The 23,201-nt window shown below is 33.7% G+C and overlaps 1 protein-coding gene across 3 annotated transcripts in view; it reads left to right on the top strand.

Annotated features, from left to right (window-relative positions):
• The window catches only part of LOC143918173 (low-density lipoprotein receptor 1-like), a 213,372-nt gene that overhangs the window by 12,326 nt on the left and 177,845 nt on the right, over window positions 1-23,201 (top strand). For all 3 annotated transcript variants that reach the window (XM_077439922.1, XM_077439921.1, XM_077439920.1), the window contains exon 2: window positions 13,417-13,542. In XM_077439922.1, the coding sequence (XP_077296048.1) occupies window positions 13,417-13,542 (126 nt within the window). The remainder of the gene's footprint in view (window positions 1-13,416; window positions 13,543-23,201) is intronic.

Here is a 23,201-nt window from a genome sequence, read left to right as displayed (position 1 = left end):
TACATGTTTAAAAAACGTTCATCTTGAAATGTAATAACGGTATATATGTAGGTACATACATACATATGTATATTGCTTGTTATTTTTTTTTGTCGAAAGTATGTTTATAAATATATTTACTTTATATTATAGTTTATTTTTTTGTAATTGTTTCAATGTGTGCTTGTATATATGTATGTATATGAAATATGTTGTTTACAGTAGGTCATATATTTTTATTTTCATACATTGTAACGACGACGTCATGAGCTTGGCAACAAACAACGTGTAGAATATTTTTCGGTTTAGTAATCCTTGCGTGTGTAAACAAGATTTATTATTATATTTTTCTTTCGATAGGTGGATTATTGAATATCCATATTTTCCCTCTAGTCTTTTGTGCGTATGTGTGATGGATTTTGTAAGACGCGCAAAATCCACACACGCAATTTTCAAATTTCTCTTTGTATCGCCGAGAATGGGCCTTCGAATCCCATTTTTATTATATTTATTTACTTTTTCGTCCGATTTAATACTGAAAATAAAATTTGGAATCTGTCGAACTATTTCTTTTCATCATGTTTATTGCGCATTTTATTTTAGTAATACATATGTATTTACATACGTACATATGTATATGAAATATGCGAATCTTGTAATATAAAGTGAGAATGTTCGGAATTATTCAGGATCCGTTTAATGCGTGCGGGTTTTCACAAAAATGCAATATATTCACTACCCCTGTCCCTAATATTTCACATTTGACCTTTTGAGCACGATCGTGTGTATCTCGACTTCAAGATTAAATTCACTTGAGAATTCGAACGATATAAAATTTGAATATAATTAAAGATCAAATTTATATAGCGTCCTTTATTTTTGAATATTTTTATTATTAATGTGAGGGGTTGTATTTGATCCGAAAGCTTGAGTTTTATTAGGAATTAGATTTTTCAATTTTATATTTTCGCTCATATTTTTTCCCGGAAGTCTCGAATCTCCGAAAAGTTCTACTCTCGGCATACTATGTATGCTAGCGCGGAGGTTCTAGTTTATAAAACGGTATCGGGGGAGAGTTTTCTCAAAAAGAAACATTACCGGCGAACGCTGAGGAAGTAGGGGAGGGTTTAAGGTATGAATGGGGGTTGGTTGTAGGAGAATGCTCATTTTCTTTCACCGTTTTTTCATCCCTAGACTAGAATCAGTTCAGTGGAATGGCAATCGCTTACACACACACTCTTCTCAGATGCGTGGAAACGTTTGATTATTTCTTTAAAATATGCCTGCAATTTTTAAATAGGTACGTTTGAATTCACGCTGGGAGTATTTTTGTTATGATGGTCGAGTATTATTCTGTGGATATTTCATGTAAATGTCGTCGATCCAATCCCCTATAGTCTGGGTTAATTGAGACGTTAAATCGGCCCGTTTGAGTTGGGAATTATTGTTGAATTGAACAAGTGAAGACAGTTTTTGAAGCGTTTGGTTGGGTTGTTCGCTTTGTTTGTGAAAATTGTCGTCGTCGAGACGCCTCTTTCGGAAAATCGAGGTCTATTAGGCGAGACGTCGGAATTTTCTCTTATCGTTTCAAGACGCTTAGATTTTCTTTGATGGTGATGTTTACACTGTGATGACGTAGTCGAGCGTACTCGAAACAAATTGTCTATAATGCGCGTATGCTCATTTGTGCACATATTGAGAATTTTCAACCAAAATAAATGTGTATACATTTGAGTATCGACTAGACTGGAACAGATTCAATACACATTCAGATAAAAAAAGCAAACATATTGCCATGAAACCGCAGTTTATATATTTTTTAAATTACTTGGTTAACAAACCAAAATTTATTTATTAACATAAAAATGTTACATTTATGTTATTGGTAGATATATTCGAAAACTACAGATTTAATTATGGAACAATGATGAATTTAAAATGAGATACGTAGAACTTTGTTTCACTAATTAACTTTGTTCGACTTGCAAGGTCGATATTAATGACTACCACTCTCGGAGTCTCGTCGGTGATGACTAACTTATGTGATCGAACCGTGATCTATATAAATGATTTTTATCTATTGGGTTTGGCAAAGTCCGGCACTCAGGTCTTATCTAACTATCCGTTTACGGGAATTTTAATAGACTTGTTACTCACGTATTTGAATGTGAGAAAGTGAATTTGATTATTGTGGGAACTACATTGATAAGCGAGGTACATAATAATATGGTACATTTGCGATTAAATATGTAAGATGTTTAGTTTGTCGTCAATTTATATTTATGAAGTTGTATTGCAAATATGCAAGATTAAATCCATGTATGTAAATAAGCTTTGTATACATTTAATGTAATTTAAAAAAAAAATAATATATTGTGATTTTTTTATTTAAAAAGAATTTGACCTTGTATTGGTATAAGATATTGAAATACGTATTCACATGGTGTTTTTGTGCTATCGCAAAAAGCTTTAATTTATATGTAAGTTCAAGACTTCTTTGAGCATTTTTCAGTACGTGAATTTGTACTCTGATACGGATCATAAGGTCATTATATGATATTCTTGTACTCATTTTCGCAAATCTCTTCAGAATCTTGTCCGGAAACAAGGTTGAGTGGCGTACGTTTGCACAGCCGTCAATATTCAATTTGGTTACTTCCTTCCTATTATTCAACTTCATCCCTTTCGGGGCCGGAAGAGAGTCAGCAAACGAATCCTACCATTAATCAAGTCGTCGGACCTTTGCTTGGACCGTGAAAGTGGGACTCAATCAATCTACTCCGTTGCACGTACATATATGTAAATGTGTTTTTTTTTTTAATAAAAAAAAAACTCACCGAAATTTGCGGCTCGGTTGTGTGTTTAGTCCAAAGTAAACTAAAGCATCAATTTTATATTCATATCACCGTATAGTGGAGGTTTGTTTTTAACCAAAAAATACAGCGAAGGGAGAAATAGTATTCCGTTGAAATTGCCTTGAGGTCGTTTGTGTGAGAAGAAGCCGTTAATTGTAGGCAAACATTTGAACGCAAACGCGTTATCGATCGAACCGAAACCGGGTTCTTTGCTTATACAACTAATTGAATACGTTCCACGCATTCGGTTAAATTTAATTTGCTTAAAAAGCCCTTCTGATAATTAATTCCCGTGTTCGATGTGCGGCACCGCACATTGTTACCCGGTTTGCGTACGTCCGTGTTCGGGCTGCGCCGCTCTCCGTTTAATCCTTCGGCCCGAAAGGTTGGTTTAAGACCCCGTTTAAAAATCCAGAATTTAATTCGAAATGTCGCAATTTATATTTGGAGGATGCACGCGAGGTATAATTAAATTTTATCTTCTTATTGGAAGGAGTTGATCCGTTTCCGCGATCGGCTTGTGTAAGCGCCATCGTAAAAATGTTCGGGGGCGTTTCAAACGATTTGCTACTCGAAAATTTTATTTTTCTATTTCGCTTCAAAGAAAACATCTCCAATTAGTGAAAATTTCAAAAAGCTCGTTCAAATGCTCGTATCAGACAAATTATAATTTTTAACGATGCCGAAGTTTAAATTTAATTGATTCGATTGTATGACTACAAAAAGTGTAATGGTTCATTGTCATTAAATTTTTAAGGATTGTCTAGTTAGAGTTTTAAACTTTATAATTTTTATCTGTTTAAAGTGAATTTTTGGTTTAAAACAACAATTTTGATTTTTAATTGCTTTTTATTTTTTATAAATTGTGTTAACAATTTATCATTTTACATCTATTTTAATAGCTGCTGATCATTTTCTATTATACAATTTTATTTATTTATTTTTTTGTTATTGATTATAGTATTATCTTATTTTAATGTTAGTGTACGGCATAGTAAGAAAAATATTCAAAAATCTATTTACAATTCTTATAAATGCTCATAATACATTTTATACATATATACATAATATTAACTAAAGAATCACTTAAGTCAATGACCTAAGGCAAATTGTGTTTAAGTTAATAGTAAAAATATAATTTGAAGCTTATAAATGAATGAACATGCATCACAAATGATTTTTTTTAATACGTACATATGTATGTATATATTTTGCTTTAAAGGTGTATTAAAATTTCTATTGCTTTTTTTTATTCATTTGGTCATATTTACTTTGCCCAAATTAAATTATGTTGAATTTTTTTCAATGTATTCAATATAAAGCGTTTTTTTATGTATAAAAATGCTTTAGATATATTGAATTTTGGCTGATGTACGAAAAACCGGTCAAATTCGACGTTTCAAAGGAATGCCTCGTTATCCTTCGCAATATATGTATGTATGTAAATACACCCATACATACATATTTTGCTACGGAATTTGGTAAATTGACGAATTCGCTGAATTGTTTGTTTATTTTTTTCTGAAAAAGCAAATGCCTACTTTTTTATTTATTATTTATTTAATTCGTTGAAAATTCTCCACCAAGATAGGTAGGTACGTATAGAAGATGTGGGGCTTGATGCTTGAAACTCGAATGTCCGGCTGTAAACTGTTTCCAGTCCAAATTAATAACAAACACTCGGCAATTTTCACGAGTTTGTGGATTTCTACAACTCGACAACCGCCACCATCATCAACCTCCCACCCCCCATCCCTCAGTTCTCCTTGCTCAACGGAGAACAATTCGAGCGATTCGTTCGACCGAAATTTTACGCTTCCTGTCGTTAATTACTGAATGTTTGATTTCAATTTGCACTCGCAGAACGCTTCATTTCAAATTCGGACTCGACGTTTATCGCATCCACCGCCTCTTTCGGATCATTGGTCGATTTGGTCGGATATTTTATTCGTATGTACGTTCGTATTTGTATATGTGTTACACCGAATCCATGAAATTGTCTATTACAAGCATTCGGCAAGACAATTGCCGAATCCGTGAAAAATCCAAGCACGTTGCCCAGTTCACGGATTCCGTAAATTCTTTGCCGAATGCGTGAACTGGATAGCATGTTATATTATAACCAAGTGTCAAAGTGACAGCTGACATACATTTTGATCAATATTTTAACAGTCGGAATTTTATACCTTGTGAAGAATCGGTATTATATTATAAACATTTAATTACATTACACATGTCCCAGGACATAGCTCCAGGCTACACCGTCCAGACCAAATGTATGAAAATGTGAGCGACTAAGAAATCACTGGATGTGACACACACACACACTCTATCTAACTGCATACGTTTCTCCGGAGTCCGGAGGTGCATTTGTCCGGAGGACCAAAACAGCCCTGCATGACCTGGGCCATAGAACACTTTGTATTTTAACAATCTCGCAGTCACCTCTCACTAATTGGTTTAACCTAAAATACAAACATTGTTTGGACAAGGGACTATTACAGGCAAACACTCTTTGAAGTCTTTGAGAATGGGCAAGAATGTACCTTAAATTTAAACAATAAGTCACTATTAATAGTTTTTTGGGCTTTTAATATTTCTTTTACACAAAAATACAATGGAACTGACTGTGTGTTCATAGATAGTACATAATTTTTACATAATATAAATTAACATTAAAAATTTTAACAATTTTTTCAACTTTTCCCACCGTCACAGATAGAATTTGCTCAAATTTAAATTTGGCGCATTTCACAGGAGTTGTTACAGTATAAAGAATTAATGATAAAAAGTAATGGCCACTAGAAATGATGTACTATCAATTATAATTGAAATGCATATAGCTTGTGGGTATAAAGGGGAATTTACTTGATAACTCATTTATTTATTTCTTTAGTTATAATCAAACAATTGTCTTCATCTTCATCTGAATCTAAAAGAATTTCTTCCCTTGTGAAATCTTCAGCCAATCAGAAACATACTACAGAAGCCGTTTCGGTTTTATACATATATATATATATATATATATATATATATATATATATATATATATATATATATATATATATATATATATATATATATATATATATATGTATGTATATGTATAAAACCGAAACGGCTTCTGTAGTATGTTTCTGATTGGCTGTCGTCAAAGTCATTTTTGATTTGCTGGATTGGTCAAAGACGTTTGTGATTGGTCGGTTATCAAATAATATATATTTTTTTCGATTAAAATAAATTTAATAAAATAATAAATGAAGATTTGTTTATTAGTCGTCAATACAAGAAGGATACTCTCGCTTCATAATAGTTTCATCGTAAGACATACATTCGCCTTTAATATAACATTTAAATAACATTAATATTACAATAATTTTTCCCGGGATTCAAGAAAAGAGTTCCTGGGAAACGGGACATCAAAAATCTTGTGAATTTCTCTGGAATTTCTATCCCGGGTCGACCCTAGTTTGTATACACAGATAAATCCAAAAATTTTAACCATGATTTGCAACAAAATATTTAATAATTTCATTGATATTCAAGTTCGATAATTTTTTTTGGAGCTATATTTAATATGTCTGTACTTGTTGTCTATAGAAGTAGCAATATAAGTGTTAGGTTTATGTTGAGCTTCATATTTTTGCATTATAATAAAATCGATTTTATTTATTTAGCTTTTATAGATGTACACAGATGATGGAGACCCAAATTGACCATTTTCGATTACGTCAGGCATTGTTCAGTTCGCGCTTGTGCGATCTTATCCACCTTCTCTCAAAACATAGAATATAATATCTCGAATGTGTGCGCTAGCACTCATTTACTCTATTCTGACGTAGCACACCGGTCGAAATGGCCGTCATTGTTGTTGGATTTTGAACGAATACGCCGATAGAAGTAGACGAAGGAGCAGAAGAAGGAGAAGCCCTCTATGTGAAGAGCTAGAAGGGCTTCCTATTGTTGTGTCGAGACGGTTGAATAGATTCAACCGAGATAAATGTGGAGTGGAGCATTCTGAACGGCACCCCATCATATTGTCTGGCTAGGCGAGCAACAGAACCACCTAGAGACTCTTCACACCCCTCCCCAGCATCCACCTATCTATCCATCCACAGCTATTCACCATATATCGGCGTAATAATAATATACGACTGTATAAGTAATTCTATGTACATAGGTTAGAAATGGAATTTAAACCAAACCTCCCTAATGCAAACTGTGGATCTGATTATAATTGATATTGACGCGTTGACACCCAATTTGTTGTTAGTCATTGGTTGTTGTAATTGTGATTGACACGTGGTTAAATCGATGCTGCGTCGTGTGTGGATCTTTCACCACTCGAGTATTTTTTTTATCATATAATGTATGTACATATGAGCCGTTATAATTGAAAGTGGCATTATTTCCTTTTTTTTTCATTTGGCGAAATATCTCGCAAAATATAATGTTTTACGTTTAACAATATTAAAAAATAATGGTGGCCTGTAATACGTTTATTCTGCTTTTTCGAGATTATGAACATATACATACATAGAATTGAAAGAACATACAATACGCAAATGTGTATTGTGGAATAATTACATTGATTTTTTATATCACAAAAATAACCATTCATTGCCTAACAACTATGCCCTAGCTTATCAAAATGTTGATATTATAATGTTTCATTCGTTCAAAACGAACAATTTACAAAATACTTATTACACCTAGTCATTAAATAAAGAGCTATTTGTATTTACATATATAATGAATAAAGTAAGTGTGGGTGTGGTCAACGTATTAAGTTCTATCTAATTTCAGTATACAATACAATTTGTATATTTATTTACATTATACACGTATTATACACGTAAGTTGATACCTGAAAAGATGAATTATTTACAACTGTTTGTATGTTAAATCATAATAACAAATACCCCAAAATGAATACATATGTACATATGTACATATATGTATTATAAATAGTTATAAATATTTCATATAATAAATACACACCAAAAGAAAGGTGAAAACGATCAGTATCGCAAATAGCATCGAGTAGCGAAAGGAAAATAGAAAAACTGTCACTAGAAAAGCTTCTCAGACAGACGCGTCGCATCTCCTCCTCCCCCTATTCCTTAGACACTGATATCGAGGTCATCTGTCACAGTGACGTACGTCGTTACTACCATCGTTACCATGGAAACGCATATTTTCGGAAAAACCCGTCGGAAAACTCCCGACATCCCGAAAACGATAAATTGCACCGATACAGTGTTGCAACGTGACACTGATTACCGTTGCGAAATTTCGCAGTATTAACGGAATCCTTTGACAAATTATTCTTCTAAAGCTGTTTCGATTAATTTGCGAATGTTGTGATCGGTGAATTTTTTGCTTTCGTTTCGTCCACAGCAGTGCACGTATCAAGTTGCAATATAAACTTGCAGCGCAGTTTCGCATAACCAAATAACAAGACAGGTGACGCCGTCGATATATGATACGCATCAGATTCCAATCAGTGCTAATGCACCAGTCCCTCGTAATTAATTGCAGTTGATGGGATGCAATTGTGCATCATTGGATGTCTATTGATCCGGTCGTGAACGAGCTGACATACATGTTTTAACGCTTTGTATGCTCGTTAAATTTACAAAAACAAGACTTACATAATTGTATATTGTATGTATAAAACTTTTACTATAATTAAAAACTAAAATTTTCTGCGATGGACGTTTATTTGTTCACGTTATTATATGAGCCGTTATTTATTTTATTTCATACCAGGAAGGCATTACAGGTAAACCCCAATGCGCCTTCCTGGCCAAATTACAAACAATACAGCATTTTTTTATTATATAAGTCGCTAAATTACGAGACACTGACTTAAACTCGACAATTAACGAGACATCTATGAATTGTACATACATTTTTATTGTAATATTTACATTAATCATACTCAAATAGTGGTGACATAGTGGGTAGGAAGGATTTTTAGCCAATTTTTAATCAGGAATCGTTTCAACAATGAAATCAGAGAAAAATGGCAAACTTTGATAGGAAACGATCAACCAGGAGTCACAAATCCTGGTCTGACCAGCAGCATTACAGATATACTCAGAAAAATTCTTTTCAATCGAGGTCAGCTCAAGGGATCGAACTCGGCGCCTCTCAGTGTTAAGCAGAAGCTTAACGACCGAGCCACGCTGGCTGGTTATATTTGAAAGTGGCGGAAATCCAATCATCTGTTCCAAAAATACTATTTCTGTTTGACTTAATTCACAAAATTTTATCATTTTTTATGTATGTACATACAATATACATAATTTACATATGAAATATATATTTATATGTATGTAAAAAAAAATAGAAAATTGTTTGCTAAATTGATTTTTATTATATTATGTACATATGTAATGAATTAAACTCGTTTTGTTACGTAGATTTAACAAAAATCATGTTCATTTAACAATGAATCATGTTCATTTTAACAATTAATCATGTTCAGCAAACATATTTACAATTTCGTATGAAAAATATGCATAGAACGCAATTATTGGAATGAGGAAATTGTTGCTGTTGAATAAAATGGGCCTGTTTTCAGTAATTGTGTACTTTTCGACGGTTATATATGTGGGATTGGTATAAATGAGAACATTTTGGCAGTTGGCAGGCCTGGCGTCGCTTTGCGCGTCACTCGAGCAATGGTTGAGCCCGAAGCGAACACATTAAGCGAGTTGTGTAAAGACTTTGACTTTGAATATCCTCTCGCACACATTCATGGATCCCATATATATGTTTGTATATATAATATATGGGATCCACTTTGTAAATTACACTTTGTAAATTCTCGACTTTTCCAGTGAAATATCGAATTTCTATCCCCGAAAAAATCACCGTATTTATATCTTATATTTCTAGAAAATTTTCACTTATCCTTCCAACCGATAAAAAAACGATAGTATCATAAATATTTTCTCATCACGGGAGTGTTTATGTATGTATGTACATCTATTGATGAAGATTTTTTCATGTACCTGTCCGAAAGCTTTGTCAGTCTTATTTGATTGCAGCATCTTGTATGCTATACAGAACTGATGATAGACATTTTGTATTGAGGTGAAGGGGTCCATGAATGACGAGAGCTTGAAAGTAACGACGTTCATCCTCGCATCAAAGGCCGTTTTCAGTTATTGTCGGTCAGAAACGAGCTCGGTCCCAAATCAGATTAGGAAAACCTCCATTTCGGTTATTAAAATCTTTCTCGTCGAATCAAAGTTCGCCTTTTGCGTGTGCGAAAATTCACAAATTCGTAGTAAATTGTCTGGAAAAATATTTCCGATAGACGGTTGGTGTACGATTTTGCGATATTTTTTTATGTTGGATTTGTTTTTTTTCTACACAATACGTGATATAACGAGAAGCCTTGTATTGTTGTTATGGATGGATGATATCTTCGTAATAATGGGATTCAACGAGCCAATTAAGTCTATTTCTGGGATGTTATTGAATGTTCATATACGATTTTATAAATATGTATGTAGATATACATACATATAATATGTACAATGTATTTGAAAGCTGTCTGATTGTAGATACATACATATGTATATAGGTGAATGTATACATATTGTAGATTCTATAAAATTTGTCGACTTCTGAGAAAAAAATAAAATAAATTATTTTATAATAGAATTTTTTATTCCATTTCATTGGAATAAAAAAATCTTTAAAAATAAATTTACCTCAAAAATGTTTATATTATATTTATTTTCATTACTATAACTTCTCGACGATCGCTAAGAATTTGTATACAACGGTTACCTTAATATCTATTGGAAAAGTTTTTGGACAAATTCAATTTTCCGGATTTTCACTTTGATGGTCTTTATCGTTAAAACTAATTCTTTTTTATATATGAACGTAAATTGGCAGCATACGTAAAGAAAATTGTTTAGTTTATTTACAAATTATTTTAGTTGTGATTGTAATTTAAGCGTCTTTTAACTATTATCATTTTTCAACCTTAATATTGTTTTTACGATAAATGGTTAGTCGTGATTTTAAAATTAAAATTAGTCGTGATTTTTTTTTGACATGAATAATAAACGCGTTAGACGTATCAATTTAGCGGCCAGTTTAAGTGGCAAAAATCCGAGGGTGCATTAGTTAAGTGCAAGGGCCTTGTGATACTTGACGGGGAGAGAAAAAAAGGGGCGAAAATGTTGAAGGGAAATTATGATAATGCATCACGAACAGTGGGGTGGGATATAATTCAATAAAGGATACGTTATTGCATCAAATACGCTATTTAATAAAATGAGATTTGTGTATGTCAGCGCTAGCTAGACTTCAATGGATGTAAAATTTCCATACTGAAAAAATAAATTGCAAATACGGGAAAGCACAGTGACGTCGACAAAAGAACGAATAGCAATAAACATCTTCCGAAGTATGTAGGTGTTTTGATGTGAATTTTTTCCCTTTTACTTTCTGTCCGACGTCCCTGACTCGACTTCAGCATTATTACTTCCACTTTTTTTTTGGAAGCTTTCGGGCGTAGGAAAGGACGTGAGCTTTTTCTTTGCCATAGCTTTCCTTTTTTTCATGACGTCAACTTCCTTCGCCTGAATATTGAATTAGGACGCAATAGCAAGAGTGCTGATCCCGCGGACTTTCGGTAATTAGATTAAGTCGATTTCGAATTAGCTCAATATTTCCCTGAGGCACTTTCTGTGTACGTATTTTTTGACTATATTTTTTATACTGCACACATACACAGCGTCCCATGTAAGAATTATAACGATTTTAGACCATAATAATTAGGAAACGTTTCAGTATTTACAAATATGTATGTATATACATACATATATATGTATATATATATATATATATATATATATATATATATATATATATATATATATATATATATATATACAAACATTATAATTGAACTTGATCTTATTGAACTTAGAGGAAAATAACTGCATTATTATTCAATCAATTATTAATTAATGCCTATTGTTATTTGATTAAAAAACGATTAGTTTAAATTGGAAACAATTTTTCGCCTTTGTTCCCAGAATTATTAGCTTCTTCAGTGTCATCTGAATGGGTTTTTTTCTCATTGTATATTATGGTGGAAATTTTGTCGGAAAATATTCGCTTTGTTCATTTGATTTCGATGTGTGTAAGATTGCATATTACACTAGTGACGAAAGCGGGTTGACGATCCCTGATCTTAGCCATATCACTCCATAATATTCCCCTATTGGGAATTATTGGTCCGGCGGTCGTTGATAAATAAGAAATTGGCGAGGAGAAAATTCGAACCTTTTACACCGTTACCGGATAATAGCTACACGGCCGGAGATTAGTCATCTGAGTAGAAGAAAGCGAGGCGCTGGGAGATTCAAATTACGCGTTTATTTTCCCCTCTTTTATATTATATACATTATTATTTCCTTCCGTTAAGATATATAATGTTAAAGACGAGACGACGAGGGATGTGCGAACGACGATCGATCCGCGCTCAGAGGGTTAATTCGCATGCGTCCCTTCGTCCTTCTGCAGTCCGGTGTTTTTTACGACCGAATAAAAAGGCAAAAAATACACAGTCGAGGCGAAGGGAGTATTTTCTCTTTTTTAGCGTATTGAAATTAAAGTTCGAACTTGCGGTTTGACCGTTAAAAAAGACAGAGCGTTTGCGTCTGGCTCAGGGGCGTGCAAGCTTTGTACATAGTATACGGCAATGTTGCCATTTTATTATATACATTGTAGCATTATACGAATTGGAAAACGACGTGAGCTACATCAATTTAGTTAAAAATCTCATACTACGAACGAAAGTAACGATGTTTAAGGAACATCGATAATGGTCTGGAGACTAGCCGACACTGGCGTTTAAGGTACGCGCGATAAAGTTTTGGTTTTTTTTCGTATCTTAGAAATATGAAGAAACATCAAATATGAGATTTTTTAATGTAAAATTGTTCCATTTATATGATGAGGTATAATCTAATATATAATTTCGAAAGAGACTTTGTATGTATGTATGTTTGTTTGTTTGTTTGGTTCGTAAAATCCGCGACGTTCAATTTAATAAATGAATATTCAAATAAATTAAATAAAATTTTTACTATTAGATTAGCCATATTTAAGCGGTTTGTATTAAAAATACCGAACGAAGTCGGGTAAAAACACTAGTAATCTAACTACCAAATTAAAATTCTAAAGAAATTAACTACAAAAAAAAAATCTTAAATTAAAAATCTTCGAAAATCAGTAAAATTTATGATTTTCACAAACTTGAATTGGGTGGCGGCAGTGCAAATATTTTTTTTAGAATTTTTATAATACTTTTTACGGATTCCCGCATGATACAGAACATCTTTTTCAATTAGAGGTGTTTACGAATTCCAAAATGAGCTGTTTTCGATGTACCCTATTGCACATATGTATATTATATAATATTTTGAAGACTATCCGTAAAATGCGGCATGCCTCTGGTTTGACTCATTCAACCGACTCTACTGGCACTTTATTCGAAGTGAAAGCGTTGAATACTAATCACGGTTTCTTTCTTTATTTTCAGCTACAGTATGTTCGTCGAGACAGTTTCAGTGCGCCAACGGAAAGTGCATACCGATCTCGTGGGTATGCGAAGGAGAAGACGACTGCGGCGACAACTCGGACGAGAGTCCTCAGGAGTGCAATAAAGGTAATAATTACAATGATACTATTGAAAAAAAAAAGCAAAAATATCAAATTTTGCGGTTAAAACCTGTCATTCGAGATGTCACACGCCACCGCGAGTTTCGACATAGACCGCAAATGAATTGTAAATCGAATCTGTCTGTCGCGCACAACGACGGTTCATATTCAAATTAAATTTTGCAGAATCTTTTCGGAATATATGTACATATGTACATTTGATCTTTTTTTGCACATTTGATCTTGGTTTCACATTTAATCGCTTTTAAGACTCTTTGAAGCTAATTCTAAATATACATACATATATGTGTATTGTTGAAGTAAATATTGTAATAGCCTTTTAAGTAAACGTTATAACTTTTGGAGTAGTGTTGCTTCATTAAAATTTAGTACAAGTGGAAATTCAAATACTTTTTGACAAAATTCAAATACTTATTTTCATTATAGTAATTTTATTATAGTTGAAACTTTTTCAACGTTTAATGATCGTACTAAGCAAACTTTTTAAGTGCACGTCAACTAGCTTTCGTTCATTTCAAATTGCAAGTATTAATTATTAGTTTCATCACTTTGAACTTTTATCAATTAATTCACGCAAAATTTGATCATAATGACGCGATGAATCATCAAAAAATATGAAATTCCCAGCATCTAGACGATGATGGAACTAATCAGTCATGTATTTTATTGAGGTGTCAAGAATACATACGTAGCTCGTTCACTTATTGAAGTCATAACTTCATATGTACATACATATGTATATCTGGTTTGAACCAGTTCACTTTAGTGCGCATGTCAATGAACATTTATAAAGAAGTTTTTATTACATTGTTTTACTGAATCTTATGATTTTCTTATAAAGACCGCTTGTGTGTAGAACAAATATACATACTTATGTATGTATGTACATATATACATACATATGTGGATATTACACTCGATATTTTGTCTTTATTCGGTGTTGAAAATCAATCACTACATTACGTGCATATTCACATAAGCACATAAAGTACATATGTACATATGTAGCTATATTTGTCGATGGTTAAACGGCCATACTCGAGTATAAATAAATTCGTAGGGATTTATGTAATTAAAGGGCTTATCTGTTCACTCTGTGAAACATTTTAATCAGATAAAGGAGGATTACACGCATCGTTACCGACGCAGACACACTCGGAAAAACTCCCTTCGGGAAATGTGAGAATTATTGTGGCCCAGCGAAAATATCTCGTTACTCTCCATTCGTATGGAATTCATATAAATGTACGTTTTTTAAATTATGCTTTTTCGAAGTTTGAATTATGAATAAAAAATTTATATTGGTTTAATTGTGATTTTTATATAAAATTTGGAATATTTGTGTTCGTTTAATAATATGAGAGGAAAAACAAATGCATATTTTTTTATTTTGACTGATTAGATTTTGTTTTCAATATTGCTTCCATTTATTGATCCGTTATTGTATGTAAGTACATTGTTGTTTCTTTTTAATGCAAATTTTGACTAAGTCATCTCGATATTAATTTGAATATTGCTACTCAATTCGTGAAACAAATTAGATACGCTTTGTTTTTGTTTTGTTGAATATCGATATTTTAATTATGTTTTATTATAAAATTCTGTCTCTTAACGTAATTTTTGTATTTAAATATGTGATGAGGAAGAAACGGTAACTATTTTAGATTTTTTATATTGATAGGCTTTTATTATTGTACATAATACTATTATATGGGTATACATGTGTACTGTTACAACATAAATACATATGTATGTATATTCAGGAATAAACTTTGTTTGAAAGACTTATTACATACAAATATATTGAATCTTAATTGATTCGAAGCCATGAAGCTCAAATCGGGAGTTCAATATTGATGCCGAGCAAAATTTACGACCCATCTCGTTTTGTCGTACATATATGTACAAACCTAAAAAAAAATCAGAGTTTTCCGGGAAATTCCCACGGGGAAACCTTATCCAGCTAATGCACTTGCTTTCATCGCTCTATATTAAATTACCCCTATAACCTATACGCACCCATACTCGTGTGCCGTTCCAGGTGAGCCATGTTAATGGGCACTACGTGTATATGAACTATGTATGTATGTATGTATGTCTGTATGTACATATGTACATACAGACATACAACGTCCGTCTAGTTGCTTTATTGCATCAGACCGGCACTCTTGGCACACATCCGGTACGTAATTGACAGGGAACAAGCGATATCGCTCCCTAGGGAACACTTAGAACTCAGCAAGCCCACCAACTTAAAGTCTTTGGAGCTTCGCCCTTGGTCCTAGTTTTCTCGTGCCTTCGTTCTCGGACAGGGTCAAATTATCTTTCGATTTTGTTCCGGAACAAAACATTTCTCGTATTGGGAGGAGGGGGGTTGAGTGAGAGAGAATGTGTATTGTTCCTGAGAGACTCGCCCCCACGAAAAGCGTTTTCGTTTGAATGCGATTAAGTGTTTTCTATCAAAATTCTATAGCTTTCTTGTATTCCTAAGTAGATTTCCCGTACTGTCTTCTTACCTATCTTTGGGATTATAACGGTTCACATTGCGGAAAATTTATTATTGTATTGAATCATGCTAATGAAATCGCTGAGATAATTGTTGTTTACGATGAATCAGTGATTATATGGAAAATTCTATACAATTTGTTCTTTAGAGTGGTGCGTGTGTTTACGTCGTTTGTCTCTGTTAAATTATCTAGACTGTGTTGCAAACAACTTAAGTATGATACTTATGTAATTATATACCTATAAGTAATTAAGTAAAGGTTATTTACAATTAACCGTTTTTAACCAATACTAAAAAAAAAAGAATGTGCATTTCATTATTTTTTTAAAATCTGGTATTATTGATTTGTAGAAAATTTTCTAGATATACTAAAAATAAATTAAAACACATCGAATTAGATTCTTGAAATATTTCTCAATAAGTTTATTAGTTTATTTAGTGGATATGTATATTTTTGGAAAAAGCAATTAGAGAGTAAAAAAACAATGCGGATTTTAGGGGTGCAATTTAAATTTAGAAAGTACTGAAAAACTGAGAAAACAATCATTTGTAAAGTTGTGACTTTCTCGGACCATAAATACAATATGGATATTTAATTTAATATAACTTGTGTATTCAAATGAATCCCGCAATTTCTTCTTTTCATACATTTTAAATTATTTAGTTTTGTGCGGAAAAAGCTTAATTGAACGCTTTTAAAGTATGCCATTGTTTATTTATTCATCAGAAATACTCTACTTAAGCAAAGTATTGTTCATATAATAAAATAGATGTATCAATATATATAATACATCCATACATATAAGGTGAAAAAAATTTCATATAAATGACAATGCCTCTATTTTATTTGCAAAATATAAATATTGGCATATATCTTCCACTTTTCCACCTGATCTTCCATGGTTAGTTTTTCCGGGTCCGGTCAGCCTAATCAGCCATTCAGAAGAGCTGCGCTTCCAGGCCGCTTGGGGAGCGCCTTGCGAATTCTCTACCCTCGTAATTCCCGGGAAACTTTGGCAATTTCCCGGTTATACCTGATCCCCACATACACATCTCGTCCGGGTCGGTCCCACATTATGCATTCATCACACGTGAACCGAGGCTGCTTGCCGCCCCCTCAACTCGGTGCCGCCTGCGGCAACCGTCTCTGGCAAATTTAGACAGGAACCGTGCCACACCCACGTACACAGAATCTTGGTTGCATTGTCGCTGCATCTCCGATGGGTGGTATACAAGTCGAGATAGGGCCAAATTTATGTACTGTATCGCTAACGGTGTCGTCGGGCTTTGCGAGCCACCATTGGGGAATTGCTGAGGACAGATGTAACGTTAGAAAACGTATGCTGGTTGTGAACTGGGATGTATTTTTGGATTGTAGTGCAAGGTTTTTGTTATTGTACATACATATGTGATATCGCCCTTGATGTTAAATTAAATTGCGTTCATGGCAGAGTATAAAAACTGAATGATACGTATATACATATGTAGGTTAAGCTATATTTGACCCATTGTGTGCGGGGTTTCATTTACTCGTGTAGAATTTGCTTGTTCATTTTTTCATTTTTTTTTGTGTATTACGCTTGACATCACAGCTTTAAATCAATGTCAATGCCGATGTTGCTTTATTTAATTAGACAACAACTTGTTGACGTATGTGCAAAGTTACAAAGATTAATTTCGTACTATATTTTTAGCTTGTAAACTCATCGTTTATTATGTGTGGCTATTTTATATAAAATTTGAATAAAATATTTTGTTTTATTTTTTTGATAAAAATCATCTATTAAAATTATCAATTCACAATTATGTTCATCTATTATAGAAAGCTTTAAATATAATTTCAATGATTTTATCAGAAAACTCTTGTTTTTAAATCAAATTTAGTAGAAATGATAAAAATTCCTTTTGATAATATTTAATTTCACGGAATTTCCAACTTATCTCAAGTCTATCCATTAAAATTGATCTCATACGTAAAACAATATTAATAAGATTTTTTTGCTTGTGTTATTAGTTTTTCGTTTATTCCTGCCTCCGCATACCTACATACATACAGATATGAATATACATATGTATAGGTATATAATATATTGTACTATGTGAAAAGAGATTTTTTTTACCAACTCGCAAGAAAAAATAAAAATATACGAGAAGGTGACGCTTTTGTACGAAACGAGATCCCGGCGTCGTCATATTTCACACGTGTTTCGCGCGTTTTTCGTGACGCGTCCGGAAAATCGTTTGCGAAAGTTTTCCCCGGGAGAGACGTCTCCCGCGCGACGACTATGACAGATTCCAAAAGTGGCAAATAATGGCTGATTTCGTTATGACACTGAGTGGATAAGGGAAACTGAACGTGATAAGACACAAAATATAAACATGTATACATTTTGTATATGGTTTTCGCATTTCCTTTATTTTATTGATGCGTATGTACATACAAGTAAATAATGGAATCAACATCTATTGACGATTTAATTTAATAAATAACTATAAATATTGAGGTGTTAATATATTTTTTACGAAGTTGTGTTTAATGTTTATGATAACAAGTAGCTAAACTTCTCGTGATTTTACCATCTACATGCATAATAGTAAACGCTATTTAATTATTAGCTTCGAAGATCTTTTAGAAGCCTTCTAAATATAATTGTTGCAAGTTTTTATCCCATGTACATACATATGTAGGCATGTGTATTATACCTACATATTTTTGTAAATATAAAATAAAGGATTGGCGAAATCTGTTCGTGAGCAAGATGCGGCCAGGCTCGGAAAATTGAGTTATTTATAATTTCACCAACTCGTTGGGTTGGTTTTTCCTCCCTCTATTTTTTCTCTTATTCGCCTTTAACGTCTTGAGACCCTTTCCGTTTCTTTGGGCGCTTTATTGAGTGATGAGTTTTATTTGATGGCCGCTTGTTTCAGGGTGGGTGGAATGGTCGTACGTGCCCTTCCTCCTTTCTTCTCTTCTTCGGTTCTCTGTCTTCTTCGGGGTTCGAATCCGTTTTGCGATGTTGCGGAATATGCCCTGTGAATAATGTATGTTACGCATCAATCATCGGCAATGTTCTCCGTATATCATTATAGAATGTTCGATTCGATGATCGAATGATTTATCGTCCGCCTCGACAAAGAAATCAATATAAATTTACGTATTCATTACGTGGCTGTTATTATGATTTGATTTTTGATAATTTTCTTTGAAGAAATTCAACAAAAAGTGTTTATATATAAAATATTAGCAGTGAAGTTTGAAGTGCCATAGGTGATCATTATTATACAGCCTTGAAATAAGGCTCAAAGACTTTTGTGCTTTGGGTTTGATTGGATATTTTTAATGATGATATACATATGTGTGTTGTCAAATGTAGTTAATTCGATTACATTTGACATGATCTAATGAATTTGCTTATTATCAAGGAGATCATGACATAAACATCTCGAAAATATGTCAATATATATATATATATATATATATATATATATATATATATATATATATATATATATATATATATATATCTATACATATATATATATATATATATATATATATATATATATATATATATATATATATATATATATATATATATATATATATATATATATATATATATATATATATCATCATCATCATTTACAGCCATTCGCCATCCACTGCTGGATGAAGGCCTCTCCAACACGCTTCCACTCGTCTCTGTTTTGCGCAACACTCATCCATCTCATTCCGCACATTTTCCTAATTTCGTTCACCCATCTTCCTTGCGGTCTTCCTTTTACTCTTTTGCCTTCTCTCGGGTACCATTCAAGCACTTCTTTTGTCCACCTTTCGTCCATCCTCCTAGCTACGTGACCCGCCCATTGCCATTTCAATCTCTTCACTCTATCCACTATGTCCACTACCCTTGTCATATTTCTCACCCACGTGTTCCGCTTCCTGTCTTTCCTCGTTATGCCAAGCATACAGCGTTCCATACTTCTTTGAGTGCATTGGATTTTATTTTGCATCTTGGCGTTCAGTGTCCAAGTTTCACATCCATACGTCATCACTGGCAAAACGCATTGATCAAAGATCCTTTTCTTCAGGCAGAGTGGCATTTTTGATTTAAAAACAGCATTCATCCGTCCAAATGCACTCCACCCCAATTTCATACGTCTCTTTATCTCTTCATTTTTACTACCAGACATGTCAATTATTTGACCTAAATATAAATAATTATTTACTACTTCTACTGGTTTATCATCTAAGGGGATGCTATCAGGCATGCAATAACTATTGAACATTAGTTTAGTCTTATCTACGTTAATTTTTAATCCTACTTTTCTACTTTCCCTGTCCAGCTGTGTTAGTCTGATAAGTAGGTCAGCTGAATCACGAGCTACTAAAACTATATCGTCTGCGAACCGAAGGTGACTCAAAAAGCGACCATTGATGCTTACTCCGGCTGTATCCCAATCCAATTTCCTGAAAACTCCCTCAAGCACCGCATTGAATAACTTGGGCGAGATTGTATCTCCTTGTCTTACTCCTTTTCCTATGCTAAATCTATCTGTACCTGAAAAAATTTTAACTGAAGCTGTGGCATTCTTATATATTGTAGCTAACAGTCCCACATAGGGTTCCGGCACTCCCTGTGTTTTTAGAGCGTTAAGTACTGCATTATGACTAACTGTATCGAAGGCTTTCTCATAATCGACGAAACCTAGGCACAGTGGCCGTTGATATTCGTTGGCGCGCTCGATTAGTTCGCCAACTACTTGGAGGTGGTCCATTGTGCTGAAATTTGCCCTAAACCCTGCCTGCTCTATAGGTTGGTTCTCGTCGAGGATATTCTTCAGCCTTTCTGTAATAACCTTCGTGAAGAGCTTGTAGACCGCTGAAAGTAGACTAATGGGTCGGTAGTTCTTGATATCGCTTTTGTCGCCTTTTTTGTGTATTAAAATGATAGTTGCGTTATTCCATCCTTCTGGTATAGCTTGGTTCTGGATGCATTTGCTGAAAAGCCTAGCTAAGATATTAATTAGGGGGGGGCCGCCACATTTTAGTAAGTCGATGGGAATATTATCTTCCCCTGGGGTTTTACCATTCTTTGCAGTTTTTAGCGCGGCCTCTACTTCGCTAGGCAATACTGCAGGAACCCTTTGGCCGTGTGTCGATTCCAGAGTGGGGAATTGGCCATTGTCGTTCTCGTATAGTTTTGCATAGAACGTGTAAACTCTGTCTATGATTTCTTCTCTATTCCTAATTATTACTCCGCTCTCTGATCTGATTGCGATCATTTGGTTTTTGCCTAAGAAAAGATCCTGTTTGCACTTTTTCAGGCTACGGTTATTCTTAATGGTATTTTCTATTAGCTTGCTGTTAAAATCCCTGACATCCCTGACTATTCTCTTCTTAATTTCCTTATTTACTAGATTGTATTCTTGCTTATTATTATCCCTATCTAAATTCCTTTTATGCTTAATTAGGTTTTTTGTTTCCGCTGAAATTTTGCTTAATTTAATCTGTTTCCTGAAACCACCTAATTTCTTACCTGTTGAGGTTAGAACCGAACTAATTACAGTGTTCAATTCCTCGATGTCTGCTTCTGGGTTTAATTTCCCGTATCGATTTCCAAGTTCGAGTTCGAATTCCTTTTTCCTAGACCTTAGTTGAGCGAAATCTGGAGAGTTACTGCATCCTTTTATTAATTTCCTACGTTCGCAATTTATATTAATGGCCATCTTGGCACGGACTAATCTGTGATCGCTGCCTATATCTACTTTACTTAAAACACTAACGTCTTTAACGGAGTGCAGGGCATTTGTTAGGATGAAATCGATCTCGTTTCTGTCTCCTTTAGGACTCTCCCAAGTCCACTTATTGTTGGTGTTTTTCCTGAAAAATGAATTAGTGATGAAGAGCCTGTTGTGTTCTGCGAATTCTATGAGGCGATCGCCTCTGTCGTTTCTTTGGCCGGTACCAAAATTGCCTACTGCTCTTTCTGTGTTTGCCTTTTGTCCTATTTTTGCGTTAAAGTCGCCCATGATTATTTTAAAGTGGTGGCGGCTATTATCGTATGCGCCCTGTAGTTTTTCGTAGAAGTCTTCTATTTCCTCGTCTGGGTGGCTAGATGTGGGGGCGTACACTTGGAAGATTTGACAAGTGTACCTGCTCGAGATTCTTAATACTACATAGCATATACGTTCCGATATGTCGTTTATTTCTATAATATTTCTTTCTATTCTCTTATTGATAAGAAACCCTACTCCTCCTATTCTACCATTTGGTAGCCCTCTCCAGTAGAGACAGTTACCACTTTTTAGGATTATTTGGTTTTCCTGTTTTCGTCTTACTTCGCTAAGTCCTACTAAATCCCATTTGATACTTTCTAGTTCATTCTCTAATGCAAGCACACTTCCTTCACTCGATAACGTTCTTACATTGTACGTGGCTAAATACAGGTTTCTATTAGCTAAGCTATCATCCATCGTCACTCTTACCTTGTTGGAGGTTTGGATATTATTTTTCTCGCATTTATCCAAGATGTGTTGAGAAAAAGGCGGTACTTGAGAGAGATTTCCATTCAAGGAGTGAGTTCTTACCGCCATAAACTCTTCTCTGTGGTCAGCTTTGACATATAGTCATCCTAGGTATCACTTGGATCACTTATGAGTTATTACATGCCATTTAACAGGGTTACTTTGTAAGTGAAAGTAGTTAGTTATGATAATAATAGATTAGCAATTGTTATACTACTTTTTTACAGATCTTTATCGTGAGACGCCTCTTTGGAGACAACGGATTTATATATGTGAGTGCGGTTTGCAATTTAATATTTTAATAATAACTTTAGTAAAGTATATAAAATTACACGAATTACTTTAATATAATTTAAATATGAAAAAGAACTGATAGACAGTTGGGAAACACCGTTTCTGTTTGCTATTATTCTATTAAGTAAAGTTCGTTAAAGATTTTTGGCTGGAAGCAATTATGTGGAAGATTTATTGCTTCTGTGGGACCGACTTGGCTGGCGAAGGACCCTTTTTTTGTATTCAGGTAGGGAGATGTATCTCGTTTGACACCGATTTGACACAAAAATTAGCACAAAATTTTTCGAAATAACTGATATAAAACCGCTTTTTACGAC

Source organism: Arctopsyche grandis, chromosome 10 (genome assembly GCF_051622035.1).
Source record: "Arctopsyche grandis isolate Sample6627 chromosome 10, ASM5162203v2, whole genome shotgun sequence".
Lineage (NCBI taxonomy): Eukaryota > Metazoa > Arthropoda > Insecta > Trichoptera > Hydropsychidae > Arctopsyche > Arctopsyche grandis.
This window is presented reverse-complemented; position numbering and strand designations above follow the sequence as displayed.